This window comes from Rhodnius prolixus, unplaced genomic scaffold (assembly GCF_049639745.1).
Source record: "Rhodnius prolixus isolate KJV_2025 unplaced genomic scaffold, Rpr scaffold_9, whole genome shotgun sequence".
NCBI lineage: Eukaryota > Metazoa > Arthropoda > Insecta > Hemiptera > Reduviidae > Rhodnius > Rhodnius prolixus.
In genome coordinates this window covers 23,113,161-23,138,179 of record NW_027411604.1, presented here as the reverse complement: position 1 = coordinate 23,138,179, position 25,019 = coordinate 23,113,161, and the positions used below count along the sequence as shown (strand labels likewise).

The 25,019-nt window shown below is 32.1% G+C and overlaps 2 protein-coding genes and 1 long non-coding RNA gene across 9 annotated transcripts in view; 2 read left to right on the top strand and 1 right to left on the bottom strand.

Annotated features, from left to right (window-relative positions):
- LOC141454486 (MFS-type transporter SLC18B1-like) overlaps positions 1-3,365 on the bottom strand; it is a 41,312-nt gene extending 37,947 nt beyond the window's left edge. Inside the window, exon 1 of the mRNA XM_074128749.1 lies at positions 3,188-3,365. Coding sequence (XP_073984850.1) covers positions 3,188-3,247 — 60 coding nt within the window. The 5' untranslated portion in view covers positions 3,248-3,365. The remainder of the gene's footprint in view (positions 1-3,187) is intronic.
- LOC141454488 (kallikrein-1E2-like) overlaps positions 1-24,784 on the top strand; it is a 44,492-nt gene extending 19,708 nt beyond the window's left edge. For 2 of the 7 annotated variants that reach the window (XM_074128752.1, XM_074128754.1), the window contains 2 exons: positions 3,612-3,737; positions 4,898-6,665. In XM_074128752.1, the coding sequence (XP_073984853.1) occupies positions 5,253-6,161 (909 nt within the window). In that variant the 5' untranslated portion in view covers positions 3,612-3,737; positions 4,898-5,252 and the 3' untranslated portion in view covers positions 6,162-6,665. Of the gene's footprint in view, positions 1-3,387; positions 3,525-3,611; positions 3,738-4,897; positions 6,666-24,641 lie in introns of those variants that run through there. The other 5 variants (XM_074128759.1, XM_074128753.1, XM_074128757.1 and 2 more) reach the window with 5 other exon arrangements.
- Positions 10,443-13,636, top strand: LOC141454490 (uncharacterized). The gene is made up of 2 exons (XR_012458744.1): positions 10,443-11,342; positions 13,515-13,636. It is a non-coding gene; the product is annotated as an uncharacterized lncRNA (long non-coding RNA).
- Positions 24,785-25,019: the final 235 nt, after the last annotated feature.

Genomic DNA, 25,019 nt, shown 5'->3' with positions numbered 1-25,019 from the left:
TATCAGCAGCTGGAATTTGAACCTGGGATCTTTGCTTTGGAAACCATTACACGAGAAATGTACAATTTCGTACGCTAACCACTGAGCTAATAATAATTTGAAACTTGATGAATGATTAATGATGAAACTTGATTTACTTAATCATTTTTTTAAGAAAGTTCGATTGAGGAAATGGGATGTGGTAATTTCAAGTACCAGTAATTTACAATCTGTGTAAACATATACAATAAGTAAATAGGAGGTGAATGAGATGAACTGGTGCGGGAGAAGAGCAGGAGGAGAGAAACTAACCAGCGGTAGCACTCTCTATAGGAGAGAGGAGAATGTGAGGAGGAGAATATGAGTGGGAGAGAGGAGAGATTTAGTTCTTCAGACTGCGAGGAAGTCGCGAGGCCACTGGTGATTCAGTCGGCGAGGAGTAATAGGGATGTCAGAGGAAGCGAGAGATAGTACAAGAGGATTAGAGCTAGTCGAGAGAGCAGTATGGAACTTTTGGTATTTAGTCTTGGCGAGTTGGTCTATGAAGGGAATGTTGAGGTCATAGTGAAGAGTGAGGTTAGTCACCGTAGAAAGGAGCGTCAGCTATCTGTCGGAGGAGTTTTGACTGAAATGTCCTGTACTGTCCGTATGTTTGTAGGTTAGGCTGAACTCTACAGCTCTAGTCCGTAAGTCCACATAGGTTTGAGAATAGTATTGTATAGTAATCGTTTGAGTTCAATGAGCAATTTAGAGCGTCGTCCAAGTAGTCTGTAAAGCAGTTTCGCACGTTTCGTCATTGCTTGTCTTTTAAGTCTAGTGTGTGTGGGTTCCACGTGAGCCGTTTGTCTATGTAGAGCCCAAGGTAGCGCACCAGATCTGTACAAGGAAGAGGAATGCTGTTGAAGAGGACTGGTGGACAGGAGCCCCGCCAGAGAGTAAACGTGGCATGCTGGCATTTCTGTGGGTTCATTTTAATCCTCCACTTCTTTGCCCAGGATTCTATTTTATGTAAGTGTGTCTGTAACTTGTATGAAGCTGATGAAGGATGTGTACTTGTGGCTAGTATGGCTGTGTCGTCTGCATATGTAAAGAGTAGTGTTGAGGGTTGTACAGGTATGTCTGATGTGTATACTGTGTAGAGAACGGGGCCAAGTATACTCCCCTGCGGCACTCCCGCCTCCACTGTCGAGAATGAGTCACTTCAGTGTAATTTACGATTTTACAATTAACTAATATTTTTAAAATTAATTGTATTAGCAAGTCGTGAAAGTATCATATTTTTTGAAAGTACCACTTTTAAAAAAAAAAAAAAAAAAAAGGTCGCTGAACTTCTATTTTATTTACCTGGTGCGCAAAAACCTTAGGGTCGGACACCTGTTAGTGAAGAAAGGACAAGAATGGAAAGAGATGGTACTTTAGTCGTGTTTATAAAATCCATTTAATACCATTCAGTCCATCCTTAAAAATATGTTTACAATAAAATTGAAAGAATAAATACTAAGAAGAATAGAAGTTAGTTTGCTAAACTGGCGATATCTGTGAATTGTTTTCTGTAAACAAAGAACTCTAGAGTAACCACAAAGAATCAACACAGGATTTAATAATGCAAGGTTGTTAACATTTGCCTAGCCAGAGAAACATGAAAAATACAAAGTAAAACGGATGAAACATCACTCACAGCGCTATCTCTTGCCATAATTTAGGTACTAAAAATCCTTTTGTGAAAAAAAATAAAAAAATATCACTAGAAACAGAAAAAAATAAATTATTTAGTAAAATGTTATTTCCGCCAACCAACCTATTTCTTTTTTTTTTTCATATCCGGAATTTCACTTACACCTTCAACTTATTAGTATTACACAGGAAATGTGGCCGATATTACAGTTAAACGTTAGATTTTTAAAAAGGAACACCTCTTTCCTAGAACTGATTTATTATACTATACCAAATAAAAGTTAAAGATTTTAATGAGTTCAATGAGCTAGCGAAGTTTAAAGGAAATCGATATGTTTTTGAGAAAAGTGTTTTAAGTATTTCACCGCAAAAGGTAACATGGCAATAAACCCGTGTACACAAACTTTTGATAAAATCCCGCACTCCAGACACAAAAGTTAAGAGATAGTCTGTGCAACAATGAACTGCATCTATCTTGGCTTATCTCCATCAAAAAAATTCGTTTAATATCCCAGCTTAGACTTAGCTAACCTCAATAAAACAAAAATCTATTTCAACTCCGGTACTTATGCCTTCGATAGCTCCAATATATGCACTTTATTATGTAAAAATAACGTTTCAGACTCCTTGCTCCACTTCCTTTTTTCCTGCCAGGTCTTCAAGCCTTTCCGGTCATATAAATTAAACAACTATAGTGTAACAGCTTTACCTGACCCAGAAAACTATGTAAACCTATTTTCTATTAACTCTGTACATCGAATCAATGCTATATATGATTATGTCTAATTAGTTTAATTAGTTGATGAGTGGTAATTTTTTAAAAAAGCTAAGAAAGCTAAGATCTGATGTAAGATAGAAAGGAAAAGAAAATCTCTTGGGAAGTTTATATAATTGTTTTCATGAACTTAAATTCATTATTTTGAGTATTTTTATATCTACCATTTATGTATTAAGTATTTGTCAACCTTCTATGTCAAACTCCATGCTAAGGGGATAAGCCCCAAAAGCTTTATGTAATAAATAAAATAAAAAAAAAATACGTTTATAACATTGAACCTTATTTATGAATTTAATGGCTATAGCGTGGATGCCAATGCAAAAATAATAATAATACTAAAAGATAATGCGCTAATGGCCAAGCTGTCGATGCGCCGGAAAAAAATATACTGAAAAATAATCGATTCATTAAAATGGTATTTTTGATTGGATTATCTTGTCCAAATGCCAGTTTCAATGGTGGCTACGATTCGAAACTTCAAATTTGAATCTTTTCCGTTTTTAAGTTATGACCACATGCTGTGATAAACACGTTGACAAGGGGGACCTTTAAAACGGATATTTGCGGCAAATATTCTAAATATAAAATCTGAACAATCTCTACAGCATCTCTTACTAGTAGAATAGGCGAGTATAAAATAAAAACTAAATGATATTTCCATAATAATTTACTTTTTATTAAATGAATGAAAATTTAATATTTAATTTCCATCAGATTTCAATCTTTAAAGCCTATTTATTTAAGTTTTAGACATACCTCTAAGTTGTTGTTCAATAATTGTTTTCTACAACTTTCAGATTTTTTAGCACTATTCATTCTAAAATTTGGTTTTTACTTACAAAGTAAAACATTGTCTATGTAAAACTTAACATGCTAGTATTTGGAAAAAACATAAACTTATGCGGATTGCAGGTTATGTAATAGCCGACTGGACAGGTAGCAGCACTGTTAGCTAAGGATGGCCACAAAGTGGGGGTACACCAATCCAATAGTAAATATTGAGGTTGTAAAACCTGTTTATAGGATGGGTATAGGTATAAAAATACCTTCTTGGTAAAAAATTGGGGGCTTCTACAATTTGTAAAACTGAAAAGTATTTTTTTTTTTTTATCTTATCAACATTATAGTTAAATAGTGGATTATTACTTTGCTCATTAAGAACTAAATTCACTAATTACAGGATAGCATTTGCCTTGAATATTTCTGACATTCAGATCTACCAATTTTAAATCGAAAATGGAAGGAGCTGATGACGAGAGAGATGGACCTTCTTAACGCGTTCGAGTGCCCTCTTAACCATGAAAAGGTAATATTTTTACCAAGGCCTCACCCAGAATTTTTTTTTGTTTACCAGGCGTTTTGGTTTGTGAAGTAAATAGCAATACTTCTTCGATTTAAAACTATTCTTTCATTTAGTTTACGAGCAAGTCATAAACAAGCAAATGTAAGCTACAAGATCAAATTAAGGTATCAAATTAAACATTAATAATTAAGTATTTATTTTAAAGTTATAACTCTGTGTGGTTTCGCAGACTCATAAAAGAATTTACAAGGCAAAAGAAGAAGGCAGTCCGGATGTGCCAAGGTAAAATATCACTGCAAGCCTAAAAACAGCTGCCGATCGCCTTTCACACAGAGCTAATAACAATACATTTGTGCTTCTGAGATTATAAGAAAAAAATAATCGATTTAGTAGTCGAAACTTTTTAACACAATATCTATAGAACTTCCTAACAGATATTTTTATCTTTCACATTACCTAAACATTCATTCCAAATATCTCGATCTCTGTCGAACGGAATTCACTATATTTTGGCCCAATTACAGACTACAACAATCTCTAAAATTGAGAGAAATTTGAACATTGTAGTGGCAATACAAAAGGAAATATTGGAAGTTAAATTTACTCATCCATCTTTTTTCCCAAAATTTGTGTCTTAATATCTCGACATGACTTTATTTTTATTTTTTAAACTTCAACTTTATTTGCTTTATTAAAATTAAATTATTTTCACGAACATTAAAAAGTAAACTTATTTAAATGATATTAATTTCATTTATGCTGGAAGGATGAGCAAAAATATGGGTGTATTCTTACTCAAATTTGGGTTTTTTTACTTGGGAACTAAATACAAATTTCCTAATTATTAAAAAATACATATTTATAATGGAAATTCATTTTTTATTCAACTAACTTAAGGTTAACTAGCTTAATCTCTTCTAAAGGTCAATAAGATTATAGTACCCATAAGAAATCTATGGCTTTAGATTGTTACCATTACTTATTTATACTTTTCCTAATAAGAAAATATCTATGAAGTATTTATTAAATTAATTTCTTATTGCCTATAAAAGTAATAAAGATAATTAAAAATTGGTTTTAATTAAGAAGGCCGTACAATCCGGTTTTCCTTGGAATATTTTTTTAAATTGACTAGTTTCAAAATTACTTTTTTTTTTTTGTAGATAAAATGTTTTCAAAAGCTAAAGAGGTGTGAGCTAGTGATCAAAAAATCTTTTAACCCATTTCTGGAATGGCCTTCAGGATGAAAGCTATAGGTACAGCAGTTGTGCCGCGGAACTTCGAAAAATTAATTACTAACATTTTAAGTGGAAATATTTTTATTAAAAATTATTTTAACTTTACTCTTTAATAACAGCTGATCTCCCCATTTAATTGCTAAAGGATATTGATTTTTATTATATAAATTTATCTCTTTAAATAGTATGTTTTTAATTGTAAAATATTAATTAAAAAAATGATTGAAAACAGCATTTTTAAAATTTAAATCAGTTTATAAGATGTATATTAAAAACAGTTATGTGTTTATATCGAAATCTACTACTCATGCTCTCATTGGTTGCATATGTCTCCTCAGTGATGTGCTCCGAATCTTTGTACAGGTTATGGGAAGGTAAAGAAGTGACAATACAGGAGTTTCCTTATACGGTTTTAATAATTAAGCTGACTATATCAGGTGTTTGTACCGGCTCGTTGGTACATGTTCAGTGGGTGCTTACGTCTGCGCATTGTGTTACTGATTTTAATAATAAAGTACCAGCTCATTTGTTAATCGTAAGTTATGGTTCGTCTGAAATTCCATTAGAATATAACCAAACTACGATGGCTAACTGTTCAGAAGTGTTTGTACATCCTGAATATGCCTATCAAGAGCAATATACGGTTGCAAAACATGATATAGCTCTTATCAAATTAAGAACAGCCATCAAACTTTCACCAAATGTAAATCTGATAAATGTGGAAAAAGAAGATTGGCCAAAAACTAGAAAAGCAAGATTGTGTACATTAACTGGTTTTGGTTTAAACAAAATAAATAATTTCACTTTACATACGCAGACATTCAAAGCCAGACACGATAAAACAACTTGTTTATGTGCATATTCCAAATGGATTGCTTGTCTAGAAAGAATAGAACAAAATGGTGCTTGTGCTGGTGATTCTGGTAGTTCAGTGGTTTGTGATAATAAAGTTGTCGGTGTGGTCTCTGGTGTAATGCATGAATTGGACTGTTGGAAGTTCCGTCTTTCCAAGGGTTCTTTAATGCCTGCAGATTGTGCCGGTGAAAATAGGATTACTTTGTTTACTCGAGTGTATCCACACTTATCCTGGATGAATCAACAATTGAAGATGGGAGCATCAAATTGTAAGCTAAGCATCCATCTATTGTCTTTTGCAATAGTCGAAATATACATATCAATAACAAGTTAGTTACTCAATTATCAAATCTCCTAAATTCAACAAATTAATTGGGTTTTGCTAAAATTGCAGGAATATTGTAAAAACAATTTTAGATTTGCCTAGAAATGTTACTTTGAATACAAGGATTTTAATTTTTCGTGAATTTAAAAAAAAAAAAATGAGCAGTAACGCAGATTTCAACAATAACTCATATTTAACTGGAGTATGGTTTTCTTGGCTACGTGACATTCTGTGATATAATAATTGTTCTCGAGTAACCTCTAAGCCAATGCGATGAAAGTGACTATATATTTTTTTAGATGTAAGTAAGGCTAAACTTCAGTTATGGCCCCTTCACCAGAAGAAAAAAATAAATGGATTCTATGTCGAACTGGAATGTAATATTGGTCTAAAAGGAAAGCTTGTGGTTCTACACTGCTGAAAAGAGAAAATTTACTGACTTCGCGCTAAATTTTTAACGGAATTCAAATAATGATGTATTTTTAAATTCAAAAAAATGTTTTTTTGAGATTGTATGTGAGTTGATAAATCGTAGAACGTTATTATTATTTTTACAGCTCTTGTTTTAACAGTGTTTCTAGTTTATTTGTTCTTTTTGCTAAATGTAACAGCAGCACTTACCTCCTTAAGAAAAACTTATAACTTTACAAGAATCCAGCTTTCCACCACCTACCAAGACTTGAGGGCACAATTTAACTTTACTGTAGCGCCCGCTGAGATGGATAAAGCTACCCACGAAAGCTGGTGATGGTGTATTTTTTTTGGCAGGAAAAAGGACATTCCTACAGATTTTACCACAACTAAAACCTTTGATCGATTCACGGCCATCATTTTAGATCTACTATTTCGTTCAATATTTTAGTCAGTCATCCATTCATCATACAGTTAGCACGGAAACGTCATTTAGTATACTAAATGTGAGGTCTAATGTAATATTCGTGTTTCTAAAGTTTAACTCACCTTAATATAGTTTTAACGACCACATTTACTTTCATTTCTTTGACATAAATAAGTCATACCCCCTATAGACAGACGCCAAAATATTCCGCAAGGAACGGATTTTTATGTATTTAAAAATGCCAAATATTTAATTAAAATATGCATTTATTTTCGTCAATTATGTGGAAAATATGTGATTTTCTTAAAATATTTTCTGGAATATTTAAGTAAAATGGACATTTTTTTGGGGGGGGAGCAAGTTATAATTATTTATACAAGAAAAGAACATTTTTACAATTTATAATAATTTATTAGGAACAAAATAATTTGTTTTTACAAGTCATAATGATTTATACAACAAAGAACATTTTTACTATTTATAAAAAGATGTGTTAAATTTTCAATTTTGAAAACTTCACTCTTCAAAATTGTTTGCAACCACATGAAATTTCAAATGTTGGTACGTAAAGTGACGACGATCTGGGCGTAAGATGGACTTGTAACGACTAAAATCCTTTGAAATGAGGATTTTTAAGTTTGTGGAAAGGGATATCTGCTCTAACCAAAGCCCGACACAGATCTGTACTCAGAGTAGACTTACTTGATGATGGAGATGTAAGGAAGGCTTGATAGGACGTCCTCTCTTTCTTACTGTTTTTATTCTCTATGTGCGATCCGGTCGCAATATGTTGGGTGACTTGGGAACGTTGAGAGCAAGAAACGCGCTTGTCACAAGCTGTGCAGTACAAAATGTCTCCATCACTTCGAAAAAGTTCTGCTGGAAACTCGCGAAGATATTTAGCAACCAGTTGTTTGTTTGAGGCCGATGTTCGTGGCATTTCACCCAAAAAAGAATACACTAAGTGACCGAACGAAATGAATTGGACACTTCAACTGAAAGAACAGACAACGTCAGACAACTTCAAAAAACTATCAAGTGCCCGTCACTGTTTAGCAGCATTCTGTGTAAATTACAATAACCATTGTACCCACTGTGATTCACAGCCCTACAGTCTGTGGTTCACAGTTCCTGTCAACCACCTCCCAATTATGAAAATGTGCCCAAAATGAAAAATATGTACATATTTTGATTAAATATGTAGAAATATTTATTTATTTTAATCAAATATGTATAAATATGCGATAACATCCAAATATGTGGAAATATGTGAAATAAAAGTAGGCTCAAACTGCTTAAAAAGTGTCAGTATGAATACTTCTAGTTGAAAAACGTCTGTAAATTGCCTAGAAAAAAATATGTAAATACATATGAATCCGTTCCCTAGTGATGAGACAACTATTGTGATTGGATATTTAGGAAGTAATTGCAACAGTGTTGATAATCGATTGTAAAGTCCTATCAGTTTTTTGTTTATTAGATTTGCTGTTAAATAACCAAATAATTTTCTTTGTATTCCGTTAGTATGGTATTGAACTATTGGCACCAATCTTCAAATAATTCAATCTCTAAAGTAGAAAATACTTCGAACTATAGTTAACGCTCCATTTTAAGTTTCAAATCTAACTAACCATCCTCAGGCAGAAATTCCATTTATAAATCAGGTTGTTCGAACTCTCTAGCAGAAACTTTCATCAGAACTTGTACGGTCTCATTTCAATAATCTTGTTCGCCAAATTCACTTACCAGATCACTCTCATAAGTTGAGCAGTCAGATGTCAGAAATTAGTTTATTTTTTTTTGTAAGGCAGAGTTGTCTAGCGAGGAGATGATGAACTAACTACCTGAATTTAAAGATATTTATCCTGGTTAATTATAAACTAGTTTTCCATCTAGATTGTTGAGAAAATGTATTTTAATCAAGTATTTATTCATAATAACCAACATGGTTTATTTATTAGATATTATTAAGACATCATAAATCATTTTTTACACATTGATCAAAAAAGTAACTCCTCCTTATGGTTGACGAGTTTTTATCGTGAATAACTTGGTATTCAAATGGAATTTTTGTATGAGTTAATTCTAGATATTAGGTAATTATTTACGTTTCTGCTTATTCTATGTTTATGTATAACTTAAAGGTTTTCCATGATATAACAGTCAAATTAGCTACATAATTTGAGTTAAATATATTGGCCATTGCTTTGCTCTCTAGTTTTAAACTGAAGAGATTATAAAATCTATTCAGTATACAGTAATTTTTTGAGAGTCTATTGAATTCTATAATTTACGAAGATTCGTTGTCTCTTTACAATGTTTCATTACAGGTGCTTCTTACTTATTATACATACTCTTTAATTTTTCTTTGAATAACTAGTCTCATATTTTATCTTCAGAAGCTGAGCAGCAATTTTGTAAGTAATAATCCATGAAAAGGATTCAAAATAAATAACTTAATGTTCCATAATGATGCAAGTTCGCTCTTTTCCTTTAAAATTACATTTCTACGCATTTAAAACTGAGTATTGTTTTGTTTTACAATATTTATTTAATTAGTAAAGGTTAACTGGCTAGTAAAATTATGATTTGACGTAAATATAAAAAGTCAGAACTCTGAGAATTGTTTTTAAAAAACACGACTAATGCTAACATTAGTATTGCTGAAATAAAAACTGATAAATTGCAGTCAATTATGTGGCACGCTCTTTGGTTAGTGTAACATTTTTTGGAAGCTGTCCATCCTAACACTTGAGACACGTGTGCATTAGTTCTTACGTAACATACAGGTTATAAAAATTGGTATTTTCCACGTAGAGCTTAGGAACACACCGGTCTTGCAATCTAGACGCCGTATTTTTGTTTTTAAACTCGCTATTGAATACTACATATTTAGTAGCGTATTTAGCATTTGAGTGGCCCTTGCCTCACTGTATGCATTCTTAATTCCTAATTCTGTTAAGCAATAGTACGAGGGTCGTTTGAAAAGTCCGTGCAAAAATAAAAACTACTTAATTTTTTGGGTAAAACCTTTTTTATTTTTCAACATAGTCTCCTTTTAGGCTTATACACTTCGTCCAACGCTGCTCTAGTTTGTTGATCCCTTCCGAATAATAGGATTTGTCCAAGTCTGAAAAATAGCCATTCGTTTCTGCAATCACCTCTTCATTTGAATAAAATCTTTTTCCCGCCAGCCATTTCTTCATATTGGGGAACAAATAGTAGTCGGAGGTAGCCAAGTCTGGAGAATAGGGGGGATGTGAAACGAGTTGGAACCCTATTGCCATTAATTTTGCGACCACAACTGCTGAGGTGTGAGCTCGTGCGTTGTCGTGATGGAAAAGGACTTTTTTGTGGGCCAATCGTGGGCGTTTTTCTAGCAGCTCGGTTTTCAAACGGTCCAATAACGATGAATAATATGCACCTGTAATAGTTTTACCCTTTTCCAGATAGTCGATGAGGATTATTCCTTGCGAATCCCAAAAGACAGTCGCCATAATCTTTCCGGCCGAAGGAACGGTCTTCGCCTTTTTTTTTGGCGCAGATTCCCCCTTGGTAACCCATTGTTTAGATTGTTCTTTGGTCTCAGGAGTGTAGTGATGTATCCATGTTTCATCCACAGTGACGAAACGACGCTTAAAGTCCTGCGGATTCTTCTGGAACAGCTGCAAACCGTCCTTGCAACACTTCACACGATTTCTTTTTTGGTCAAGCGTGAGCAATCGCGGCACCCATCTTGCGGATAGCTTTGTCATGTCCAAATGTTGATGCAAAATATTATGTACCCGTTCATTCGAGATGCCCACAGCACTAGCAATCTCACGCACCTTCACTCTCCTGTCATCCATCACCATATCATGGATTTATCAATGATTTCTGGAGTAGTAACCTCAACAGGGCGTCCAGAACGTTCAGCGTCACTTGTGCCCATATGGCCACTCCGAAAATTTTGAAACCACTTATAAACTGTTCTAATCGAAGGTGCAGAGTCACCATAATGTTTATCAAGCTTCTCTTTAGTCTCCTGAGGCGTTTTGCCTTTCATAAAGTAGTGTTTAATCAACACACGAAATTCTTTTTCGTCCATTTTTTGAAAATCACTCGACTTCCTCGATTCAAACGAATGCCAAACACAAAGAAGTAGACCGATCTGGCTGAAACTTGGTGTGTGTTCTTCCAAGAGATGCTACTAACTAAACATAACCTCGATACGCGCCAGTGGTGCTATCTCTCTGACTTTGCACGGACTTTTCAAACGACCCTCGTATATAAGGCCATAAAAATAAATAAATGAGAAAAATAACATTGAAATAATAAATATAGAATTACAACGGCATGGCCGTATTTATAATGTTATTAAAACTGTCCGGTAGGACAGTTTAAAACTGTCCGGTAGGACAGTTGTATAAGGGTTGATCGTAAAAAAGTGCACGAAAAAGCGTAACGTTGAAAGACACCCAACTTTGACAATTTTTTTCTCTTTTTCTGTAAAAGATAAAATTCCCAAATTTTCGTTAAAATATTGGGCAAACCCTCCTTTATAACAGTAATTTTTTTGCAACAACCCAGATCTAATAGGTTTCGAGAAAAAAGTTGCCGAAAATAAGCAAAAACCGCTTTTTCAAAAAATGTTCTTGTTCTTGTTCTTGTTGTTCTTGTTGTTCTTGTTGTTCTTGTTGTTCTTGTTGTTACCTTTTTTGTAAACAACGTAGCGCCTAAACGCGTGAACCAATTTTCATGAATGAGGTGTCATTCGATTCGGAATTTTATGTAGATGTGCCTTTTGGGGGTCTCGACGCTGTACATCAAATGGGCGCGGAGTTAGCCCCCTTTATGTAAGGCCCCCTGCAAAATTATTAATACTAATTACTCTGTAAATCTCGGCCCGATTTTGATAAAATTTGGTAGGATGATAGGGTTAGGGCTCCCCTACGTAATATTAAAGCGGCGATCTGCTCTTACACTTATTAAGGGGAAGTATAGCAATCATTTCAAATTATCGACACGTGAACCGATTTTCATGAATGAAGTGTCATTCGAATCGAAATTTTGTACAGATTTGCACTTTGAAAGTCTCGATGCTGTGCCTTATAAGGAGAGGAGTTTGCCTCACCCAAATAAGGCCCTTTCTAAAACTATTACCAATATTTCTATAACCCTTAGTCCGATTTTGATAAAATTTAGCACGAAGAAGCGGTTAAAGCTCCTCTACGTGGCTGTGAAGTGCCATCATGCTCTTACTCTTACCAAGAGGAAGTACTGCAATCGTTAAAATAATCAATAAGTGAACCGATTTACATCAATGAATTGCCGTTCGATTCAAAATCTTTGTCTGTATTCGCAGTTTATTTTTCTTACTCCTCTTAAAAGGAAGTACTGAAATCGCAGTTTAATTTTTCTATTTACGTGCAAATACCTTCCTATTTTATTCAAAACGCTTTTTCAAAAAAATTGTTATTGAGGATGGTTTGTGGACCGCAACTATAATCATTCTTTAAAAAGATCTCTTCAGTGGTAGTTACGGTTCCGACTTAACACCTTATCAGGTTATAATGATAGTATTGCTTATTCCAAATTTTAAAAAAATCTGTAAAGCAGATATGTAACTTTGTAAAATAGACAAAAAGGAAAATCTATCCAAAAGGTACAAAAATCTCCTTAACAAAAACTTACAGTTTAAAATGTTAAGTATAAGGGTTGATTAAACGCCAAAAGGTACACAAATCAGCAAGTACCCAACATATCATTAGTACTTCATTGATATAATTTAAGTAATTTTACTGCATTAATTTTCATTAACATTTTTTAGAATTATTAGATGTCACATACCCTTATGCTGGCCATTTTCATCTACAAAATATTTGTTCAAGTAGCACACCATTTAACTTAGATTGATTGCCTGTAATATCTTTTTATCTATATATATGCATTTTAATAAAATTTGCATACTTTTTAGGACAGCTAATTATTCCAGCATTTTACTATAAGTAAAATTAAGGGGACTAAATTAAATTAAAATTGGAAATGAATAATTATTGTTGAATAATCTACTTGTTAGTAACTGTGTGTTATTTGTGCTCATGAATATTTCGGTGAGACGAATTCAAGACTGAAATATTGTTTTAGATCCTCCGTGATTCAAATTTTTTAAACAGTAGCCGACTCTAACTTTGTCTTTTTCTACTTTAACAAGCATGAATATGTGGCAGAATAAAGGGCACATTAAAGAGAAATCATAAGAATAATTTGGAATAGAGTTAAAATAAAGTACCTATTTAATAACGAAGATATAATATACATTTTATAACAATTATAACAAAAAAATATTATAAATGAAGTGGCCAGCATAAGGGTATGTGACATCTAATAATTCTAAAAAATGTTAATGAAAATTAATGCAGTAAAATTACTTAAATTATATCAATGAAGTACTAATGATATGTTGGGTACTTGCTGATTTGTGTACCTTTTGGCGTTTAATCAACCCTTATACTTAACATTTTAAACTGTAAGTTTTTGTTAAGGAGATCTACTGGTGTTCTGATTGTATTTATTATGAAAGCTGAAACTTATTGGTATTAGAATTATTAATTATTATATTAATTAATTCTGAAATTTCAATCGGTAAAAGTATTAGGAACAATAATTGTTCTTTTTTTACATGAAAAGTTATCGATCGGTTATTTAAGAAAAATCTAATGTCAACAATCACTTGAATTTCTTTTAATACTATTCTCAAGTTTCTACCTCATACATTTTCTTAAATTTCGTATTTTAAAACAAATTTAATTCTTAAACCTAACCAAATTGTAAAATTACTCATTTTACTGAAATGACCCTTATTTATGCCGGTAAACAAAAATTAGAGACTTGAGAAAGTGAAAATAAGTCCATAGTCAAGTTATTCTTTCAATCATAGAATTTGAGCTGTGGGTTTCAGCCAAACCTATAAACATACGGACAGTACAAGACATTTCAGTCAAAACTACTCCGACACATAGCTGACGCTCCTTTCTACGGTGACTAACCTCACTCTTCACAACGACCTCAACATTCCTTTCATAGACCAACTCGCTAAGACTAAATACCAAAAATTCTACACTACTCTCTCGACTAGCTCTAATCCTCTTGTACAGTCTCTCGGTTCCTCTGACATCCCTAAGGGTACGTTTACAACGGAGCTGTGAGCATAGATGATAGCAGAGATGATAGGAGTGATGCATCAGCGCTTATAGAATAACCTAGTACATTCTTATGTGAGCGTGCACAACGAAGCTTCGACTAGTGACTCATACTCGCTGCTATAAACGAGCATAGATGATAGAATTGAATTTTTCATTTTTCTGCTAGCTGAACTCCAGTATCGGAGCTTCAAAATGGACGTCGAAAAATTATTTAGTGCTGTCTTTACTCATTATTTTTGGTTATTATTTTATTATTTACTTTTAAACAATATTTTGTTTTTTAAATCGTGCTTACATTTATTTTCATGTGTATTTATTTGTTTTTTCTCAAAACCAGAGTAATCACTAGTTTTTCTTCTGTGGTTATAGTATTTCCATGGCAATTTTTCCAAAGTTTTCTTAATTTTGACCTTATTTTTTCTAAAATATAGTCGAATGTGGTTGGACCCATCCTCACATATTAAAAAAAACGATCCGGATAATTTCTAAGTTCCTCATATAAATGGTGAAATTCACCCAAAGTTCTTCGTTTTTTATTTATGGGATGTTCATGATATTTTCTAAAGCGTTTTTTCTTTAAAATATACCATTTCGTTGCTGCTGAACATAAAAACTCTTCTTCATTACTCGGGCATGTTGCATGTATCACAGCTCCGTTGTGCACACTAATCAGCGATTATATTTTACTCTATCAGTTATCATCTCTGCTATCATCTATACTCACAGCTCCGTTGTAAACGTATAACTCCTCGCCAGTGGCCCCGCGACTTCCTTGTAGGCTGAAGACCTAAACGTCTCTTATCTCCTCACTCCTCCTCGTATTCTCCTCCTCACATTCTCCTCTCTCCTATAGAGAATTCTACCGCTGGGTAGCTTCTCTCCTCCTGCTCTTATCATATTATCAATTACTTGATGACTTAGACAAACATTTGTTTTTGTACCTACAGTAAACTTAGTTATTTAGAATGTTGTTATTTGAAAGGAAGGAAATTTTTTTTTAATATAAGGTTACATAACCTTTCTTTCCGTTAGTTATTTTCCATTACAAGCAATGTTGTTAAACTTTGGTTGTTTATCCGATTTAATTTGTATACTTCATCAGGTCAAGTATTCAATTAATAACTATTCCAAGTTTATAGACGTATTCAAAACAAGTTTCTGGCGCCTAACTGGCCTTCAGTGTATTAACAAAAAAATTCCATCTTGCATTAAATCTTTTATTAAATTTGTTTTCCCCTGACTTCTGTTTACAGAAACCATTTAAGAATTGTATTTACACTTTTATTTGTATCACATTGACGTCAATCAGTGCATTTTTCCGCTAGATATTTTATTTTTTCTCACCGCACGCAAACCGGAGTTCAGAAATTTTGATGGATTCTCTAAACTCATTTTTCATTGAAAAAAATGTGTACATGTTAGTATTATTACCCAATCTTTATAGCCTGAATCCGTAGAAGAACCTTCCTGTAAATTATTATAGCAGCCATATAATTCCTATCTTGAAGGAGCCTCAACGAACGTTTGGCTGATTATCCAAGTAAACTAATCTAAAAGATCCATTACTTTTTAGATTAAAGAATAATGTTTAAAATACAGACTATAGATGGAGTCATGTTACTAGACAGATGAAGGAGAGTTAAGCCATTTAATATTATCTTGAAGCCTGAATTTCCTTAATAAAGTACTTAGTCTACATTACATTAACATTTTTAAACTCACTAATAGAAAACTTTTATTTTTTCAAGAACAAGGATGTTCGGCAATGGCCAGAGAGAGAGAGAGAGAATCTTCATTAATTTGTTCATTGAATTATGGGAAATATTAACTCGAAAACTCCGACCATGTTAAAATACAATATTTATATACTAACTAATCCAATCTAATCTGGAACTGAGACCTCCATATGGAAGTTTGTACATAGTGTCCAAGTGTGATCGATTGAGCTCCTCGTGGAAAAAAAAAAAATCAAAAACAAACGGACAGAGGCGAGGGAGTACCTCAAGTTTTGATACAAGTAACTGCGCCAAATTTTAGGAATCGTTTGCTGGCTTAACACTAAGATTATCATCTTAGCGAAACTTGCCAAGCCCAATCTTGGGTGCCCAATTCTCGCCATACACCTCCTATAATGGGTAAGCTAATGTGAATTTTTATAATATTCTTAGAAATAATTGAAATTTATATGCAATTATATTACTTCATCTCAATTTTATTTCATAATTTTTTTTATAAAAGCAAACAACTGACTTATTTATTTATTTTTTTAAATAATAAAATCGTTGAAAATTAAAAAATAAACCAAATAATTCTATAAGGAACAAGGCATTTGCATATAATGGAGACGTGTTCGTACGTGATGCATTTCAATAATTATTTCCGCTCTTTCGAGGAAGAAATGGAGTTACAACTTGAAATGCCAAGAAATGGTAAACTGCTTCAGGCTCTTTTGTTAATCTGCCTATCATTTACTCACAATTGTAAATGCTTACATTTCTGCAAACTGGATTTTTTTTTTTTAATCCAAATAAATGTTAATATCGTTTAGTGAAACAAAAGTAAATAAATAAAAACTATTTACATTTTTTGCATCTTATGAACATCTTATTTATTTGTGAAAAAATACATTTATAAATTTTAATTAAAATAAAAAAAATAGTATTCTGAAGCTCATTAACTTAAAAATTCATCTCTAGCATTACCAATAAGTGTGTACTTGCCTGCTATCTAGCGTTTAGAACTGAACTACTTACATTTTTTACGTAGAATTTATTGTTGTAGAAATGTTAATCTCTGGATGTTAACTAAAGTTGGATTTATGATTAATGTTTTTTCTTTAAAACGTAAATAATAATTATTCTTATTTATGTTCATGAAACCATTTTTCCTGAAGATGACTTTTTGCAAATATCTGTACCAAATAGCAATAAAGTGTGGTTTAGTTAGGAAATAAATGATTGTCCACTTTGACAAAAAGAACAATCTAAAGATCTATAAATAAAGTAAGTAATTAAAACTAATTTTTTCGCAATGTTTAGAAAGATTTATCCACTGCCTTTGGGACAAAATAATTTCAACTGAATTTGGAACTACATTTTTTCAACAGTGAACAATATTGTCACTACTGTTTCATCAATCTGTAACTGTAGAATTACTGCATAGTTCCACTCCGAAACCGGATACATTATACACTTACTATAACCACAAATATTTTGTTTTAATTTTTACAGAAAACTATTTGCTACGGGACTAAATAAGTGATTTTAGGGTCCAGGAAGTTAAAAGAAAATTGTTAGTCTAATTCGATAGATTCATTAAATTTTAAAGAATATGTAATGCATAAATAAAATGTAACTTTGATAGTTATCTTGAAAAAAATTTTCTATTCAAACTTACAGATAGTTGTCTTCAAATGGTTTCATAAAGAACTTGAATGTACCATATTCAATGCTTCCATAATATTTATAATATTTAGAGCTTTGGTTTGAACAATTTCGGTTTGTTTTTTTTTCAGAGAATTTTTCAATTTAGTTCTGAGGTTCTAGAGAACTATGGTGCCCTGATTTTATTCCATTCTCATTTTGGTAAATTCGTAAATTTTGGTACAAAAAATGAAATGACTTTATCAGGAGTATTACATATTTAGTTTTTAAAAGGTGTACCCGCTTATCTTAGTATAATGAAAAAGAAATAAAAAGCAATCATTATAGTAAGCTTATGCCAGCCGATCAGCTAGTATTTATTTATTTCCAAGATTATTACTGCTTCCCAAAATTCTAGGTAAAATAACATTTAACAATTCATTAGAAGGAAATAAAGAGTGCGAGATTTTAACATATTAAACCCAGCTACATACTGATTGAGATAACATCTTTCAATATGACTATGTAATAAATTTGTGCCGCATCTTGTGCAATTAATTTTCAATACATTCATATATCTACAATAGGCAAAAAAAGTATTTGCACACCCTGTTATTTTCAGTTTTCATATAAAAAAAAATTCGCTTTTTTACCCAAATTACGTTTATTTAACTTCTTAAATCAAGCACTATAAGATGATAAATATAAATATGCAAAAGAGTCAAATAAATTAAGTATAAAGAACATAATGTTATTTTATACTGCAAAAAAAGTATTTGCACACCTAGTTAAACATTGCAAAAACTAATTTGGTTGACCCATAACCAATCATAACTTTGTCCTTAATATTTAGTGTGCATCCCTTTAGCTTCAATTACGGCTTGTAACGCCTTGGCATTGATTCAACTAAATTTCTTGTCACCTCATCTGATAAATTGTTCCAGGAATCAACTAACACCTGTCTTAAGTGCTCCTTACTTGTAATAGAGGTCTGGCGGACTTTCCTGTCCAAAATATGCCACAGATTTTCAATTGGGTTCAGGTCTGGTGATTGAGGTGGGTTCAGTAATCTTCTTGGGGCATTATAAAGGAGCCATTCTTTTGTAATGTTGGCCGTATGTTCTGGATGGTTATACTGCTGAAAATGAAAATCGTTCTCCAAACCTAATTTTACAGCACTTGCCTTCAAGTTGCCTCGCAACACCTCCACCTAAGACCGAGCTGTCATTATGCCCTCAATAACTTCTAAATTACCCACCCCAGAATAAGCCATACTGCCCCAAACCAAGATATTTCCTCCTCCATGCTTAACAGTTTTTAATATAATTTTTGTATTCAAACCAGTATTATTTCTTCTCCAGATTGTTATTATATTTTGTGGTTTAAAAACCTCAATCTTGCTTCCATCAGAAAAAAATAATTTTTTCCCGAGATTCTATAGGTTTTTTAACAAATTCTTTGGCGAACTCAAGATGTTTTTTCCTATTAACCTCACTAATATATGGCTTTTTTAAGGGTCGCCTGCCTCGTATACCTTTATTGTGAACGAAGTTTCTTATTGTTTGAGGTGTAACCGTCTTTCCTGAACAAGACGCCAGGTCATGCGCAAGTTTTTGAGCGCTGTGAGTTGGTTTCCTCAGCGCGTCTTTGACGACCTTCCTCCTCTCCCGTTCATTTAAGGCTCTTGGTCGACCTGTTCGCTGCTTATTTTCTGTTGTTCCTCTTTCAATGATATACCTCACTGTTGAAAACGATAAATTTACTTTATTTCCGATTTCTCTATTACTGTTTCCAGCACGATGTAATATAAGCACTTCCTGTCTCACACTCACAGGAATTTTTCTAGATTTTGGAGCCATCTCAATGCACTAGTTGAAAACACAATAAAAAGTAATGAATCTAGTAAAGAGAGTATAGACAGTACCAAAGGTGACGTTAATCCTCTTTTGTTAGGGCATTTGTTTTATTTACATGTCAAGAGATCCCAAATTACAGCTGTGCAAATACTTTTTTTGCAGTATAAAATAACATTATGTGGTTTATACTTAATTTATTTGACTCTTTTGCATATTTATATTTATCATCTTATAGTGTTTGATTTAAGAAGTTAAATAAACGTAATTTGGGTAAAAAAGTGAATTTTTTTTATATGAAACCTTAAAATAACAGGGTGTGCAAATACTTTTTTTGCCTATTATATCTATTATAAACTATAAAAGCTATGAGATTTTATAAAGTAAGAATTGTAGAGCAAAATGCAGTTATTACTCAAGCGAGGAATATGTGATTTAGAGCTTGTCACATGGTTTATGTGTTTCACCATAATCTCGTATTGATAAAGATTTATGTATGTTTTATTTCACAATTATTTTAAACCATAAGATACCATAACTTATCTTTATGTTTATGTTAGTTTGCGAATTCTTTATTTATTATTAAAAATAATTTATTGCAAAAAACTTTATCGTGTTAAGTGACAATAGTAGGTAAATGGAATAACAACTTGCGTTGTGTGCGACACTTCGTTTTTTTAAAGATATTCTGTTAAAACACATTCATACAGTTTTACAGACTGTATGCTAAAAATATTCTCTTCTACTTCAAGGGAAATAAAAAAATATATACACAGTTCTTGGGAAAAATAATCCATTTCGAAAATTAAGACATCGTCGCAAAACTTTTCTTGTAATTAGTAAAAGAAAGTGAAAATGCACTTGCGCAGTGATTAGAAGTGAACTAATGTAATAATTATATTATTGTTGAATAGGTATTATAACGTTAACTCAACGATTTAGAAGTTTTCTTCAAATCACAGACTTCATATTTGTCAAATAGGTAGTCGCTAGGTAGTACCTTAACAAAAACTTACAGTTTTAAAAGTTAAGTATAAGGGTTGATTAAACGCCAAAAGGTACACAAATCAGCAGTTCCCAACATTTCATTAATACTTCATTGATATAATTTAAGTAATTTTACTGCATTAACTTTTCCTTCACATTTTTTAGAATTTATTAGATGTCACAGACCCTTATGCTGGCCATTTTCGTCTACAAAATATTTACTCAAGTAGCACACCATTTAACTTAGATTGACTGTAATATCTATTTATCTATAATAATCAAACTATTAATCACAGGTGAAAAAGAAAACGTTATAAAAAATATAAAAAAAATAAGAGGCTAAAAAATTCATAAACTTTTTTTACATCAATGATTTTATGCATTTATTTTTATTTTTAAATAAAAATCATTGGTTTAAGTTCATTCTTCGATTAAAGTAATTGTTATTTTATGTTGTAGTCAAACGTTTGTAATAATAAGTAATAAATAATCTGGCTTTATCGCAAATAATATAGTTTTCTTCAATTACATTCTCAATCTAGGTGTTCTTCCCACAATGTTATATATATGTAATATAAAATAAAGAAAATAAAGATATGCATATTTTTAGGACAGCTAATTATTCCAGTATTTTACCATAAGTAAAATTAGGGGGACTAAATTAAATTACAATTGAGAAATGAGTAAATATTGTTGAATAATCTACTTGTTATTAAATGTATGTTATTTGTGCTCACGAATATTTCGGTAAGACGAATTTAAGACTGAAATATTGTTTTGAATCCTCCGTGATTGAAATTTAAAAAGTGGCCGACTCTAACTTTGTTTTTTTCTACTTTAACATGCATGTATATGTGACTACTCAGAATAATTCATCACTCATTTTATCATAATTATAATAAAAAAATATTATGAATGAACTGGCCAGCATAAGGGTCTGTGACATCTAATAAATTCTAAAAAATGTGAAGGAAAAGTTAATGCAGTAAAATTACTTAAATTATATCAATGAAGTATTAATGAAATGTTGGGAACTGCTGATTTGTGTACCTTTTGGCGTTTAATCAACCCTTATACTTAACTTTTAAAACTGTAAGTTTTTGTTAAGGAGATTTTTGTACCTTTTGGATAGATTTTCCTTTTTGTCTATTTGCAAAGTTACGTCTGCTTTACAGATTTTTTAAAATTTGGAATAAGCTATTCTATCATTATAACCTGATAAGGTGTTAAATCGGAACCGTAACTACCACTGGAGAGATCTTTTTAAAGAATGATTATAGTTGCGGTCCCCAAACCATCCTCAATAACCATTTTTTTGAGAAAGCGTTTTGAATAAAATAGGAAGGTATTTGTACGTAAATAGCAAAATTAAACTGCGATTTCAGTACTTCCTTTTAAGAGGAGCAAGAAAAATAAACTGCGATTACAGTACTTCTCCCTAAAAGGCAAAGATTTTGAATCGAACGACAATTCATTGATGTAAATCGGTTCACTCATTGATAATTTTAACGATTGCAGTACTTCCTCTTAGTAGGTGTAAGAGCATGATGGCACTTCACAGCCACGTAGAGGAGCTTTAACCGCTTCTTCGTGCTAAATTTTATCAAAATCGGACTAAGGGTTATAGAAATATTGGTAATAGTTTTAGAAAGGGCCTTATTTGGGTGAGGCAAACTCCTCTCCTTATAAGGCACAGCATCGAGACTTTCAAAGTGCAAATCTGTACAAAATTTCGATTCGAATGACACTTCATTCATGAAAATCGGTTCACGTGTCGATAATTTGAAATGATTGCTATACTTCCCCTTAATAAGTGTAAGAGCAGATCGCCGCTTTAATATTACGTAGGGGAGCCCTAACCCTATCATCCTACCAAATTTTATCAAAATCGGGCCGAGATTTACAGAGTAATTAGTATTAATAATTTTGCAGGGGGCCTTACATAAAGGGGGCTAACTCCGCGCCCATTTGATGTACAGCGTCGAGACCCCCAAAAGGCACATCTACATAAAATTCCGAATCGAATGACACCTCATTCATGAAAATCGGTTCACGCGTTTAGGCGCTACGTTGTTTACAAAAAAGGTAACAAGAACAACAAGAAGAAGAAGAAGAAGAAGAACAAGAACATTTTTTGAAAAAGCCGTTTTTGCTCATTTTCGGCAACTTTTTTCTCGAAACCTATTAGATCTGGGTGGTTGCAAAAAAATTACAGTTATAAAGGAGGGTTTGCCCTATATTATAAAGAAAATTTGGGAATTTTATCTTTTATAGAAAAATAGAAAAAAATTGTCAAAGTTGGGTGTTTTTCAACGTTACACTTTTTCGTGCAGTTTTTGATGGTCAACCCTTATACAACTTAAAGAATGAAATCAGTTGCACTTACTTTAACATTCTTACTGGACAGGAATACACTCTGAATAACTAACAGAGTGTTGGATCATACAAACAATGATAATATCATTGTTAGTCTCCAGTAAAGTAAAAAAAAAAATGAAAACAATAAATTATCATTAATTTTGTGTCCATTGTTCAGATTCTCAGATAAATATAACTGGACATGAATGAATAACAATTATAAATGTGCAGTGGATTTTTATGCAACAACCTTTTATTTCATGGAAATAAAACACTCACGCATATAAACCTAAGAATGCACTTTCTTTTTCTTAGTTTATTTTCTTTTTTTATATACTCTATTCTGTGACTGTGTGGTTTGAGGAGTTTCTTTTAATATTTAGTAACTTAATGCTTTTTATTTAAAAGTTGAATGCTCACAGTGATCACAAAGAACAAACCAACAGTCAAGAATCTGCTTCTGCCAAAGGCAGAACAAAATTGTAACAAGTTTAGCAATTTTCATGGCTTATAAAAAGAGGCATATAAACAAATTTTAATCTAGCTTTGCCATAAAAGTCTTTGGAAGACCAAGGAAGGAGCTTCATAAGTAGAATCATTATGCATAGCAAGGATTCAAGAATCCACATAACACACAAATAATTGGATCCATGATATCGTTGCAAACAATTCTGGTGACGGAAGGGCATGCACTTTAAATTAAGCGTTTCTCCTCTCACTTATTTTATATGCAGTAATGCTGTTTAAAAAGTCGAATGGTAATTGTATTTATAATTTCTTTCTTGAAGTTCAGAAACAGTCAAAGAGTTTAGAACTCTTCATCTCGTTTTTCCAACGTTCCTTGAAAAATGAAAACCTTTTTTCAAATTTATAATTCGTCTAAAATTGGTGAGACGTAAATGCTCATGGCTTAAGTTATAATTACAGAGCAATTTAGAGGTTAAAACATGAACAGTATTTCATTTGGTCTGTAAATAGAATATGTAATTTAAGGTATTTGTAGCAATGACAATTTAAAGAGTTTCTTTATATAAGTGCTCTGAACTCTTTCTAAATATTGGTAGCCCCAATACTGGGACTATATGCCATATGTAACGAACGATTTCGTTACAGACTTGGAAAATCATTACTGTTAGGTACTAAAAGTATCTTTACAATGAATATCTGTTACCAGCGAGCTAACCTGCGGTCAGAAGTCTAATAATGCCCAACTTGGAGCGTCATTAGACTATACTTGAGAAATATTTTAATTTATTTATAGTAATTGTAATCATAGCGTAGGAAACGTGATAGAATTCCTGGTTACAGATTAAGTTACTTACTTTGAAGGTTCATTAACCCATCCACTACATAACTTTTAATACTATCAGCGATATCTTGAAACTTTCTTATACGCAAGTGCCCATTCTTCCTGCTCTGTGTTAGCTTGGGGACATAATTTTACCACTTTCTATCCCATGTACTCAGTTCACGGTCATTTAGTTCATGTGCCTCTGCATTCACCAAACTGATCATGTACGTATACATTTCAAGGTTAATGTACTAGATGAACACTGCTACAATAGTAATGTGAACTTATAGAATTCAATATTATCTGATTAATATCTTATTTTATGTAATTTTTAATTTAATTTCTTATCACAAGATAGAAAATTTACCACCTTACCTTCACAACATAAAGATCTCCAATTTTCAAGGTTCTTCACCTTTATGTTTTCAAAGTCGACATATTCTAAATGTTATTCATTACAATATCATTTTTGTTAATCTTTCTTCTTTTCTAATTGTTTAAATCAAATTATTTGTGAAAGTAAGAAATAAAAATTAATTTACGACGTAATCGATTATTCAAATGCAAATGCATCTGTTGATGTAATGTTTAGCTAATAAATGTTTATATATTACAGATATTGCAGCTTGAGGTGACAACAAAATGTAGAGAACTGGGAAAACGTCTTAATTGACCAATAGCTTATATCTTGCCTTATAAATTCATAAAAATGACAATTTATGTAAATAAATTTATTTTACATTTTGGTATTTTCTTTTACTTCTTACTTTTTTTTCATTTAATTCTTATTTCTTTGTCTTTTGTTTAACATAAAAAACGAGAGAAGACTTTTAATGTCTGTTAAATAATCATCAATTACATAAGATTAGAAATGGATGCTGTAACTTAAATATCTTTAATTTAATGTCCACTTTAATTAGGGAAGTACTTAAATCGAGTGAGTTTTGTGACTGTCCTGACCAGAAGTGAGTAATGTAAACGGTAAGCTTTCTTT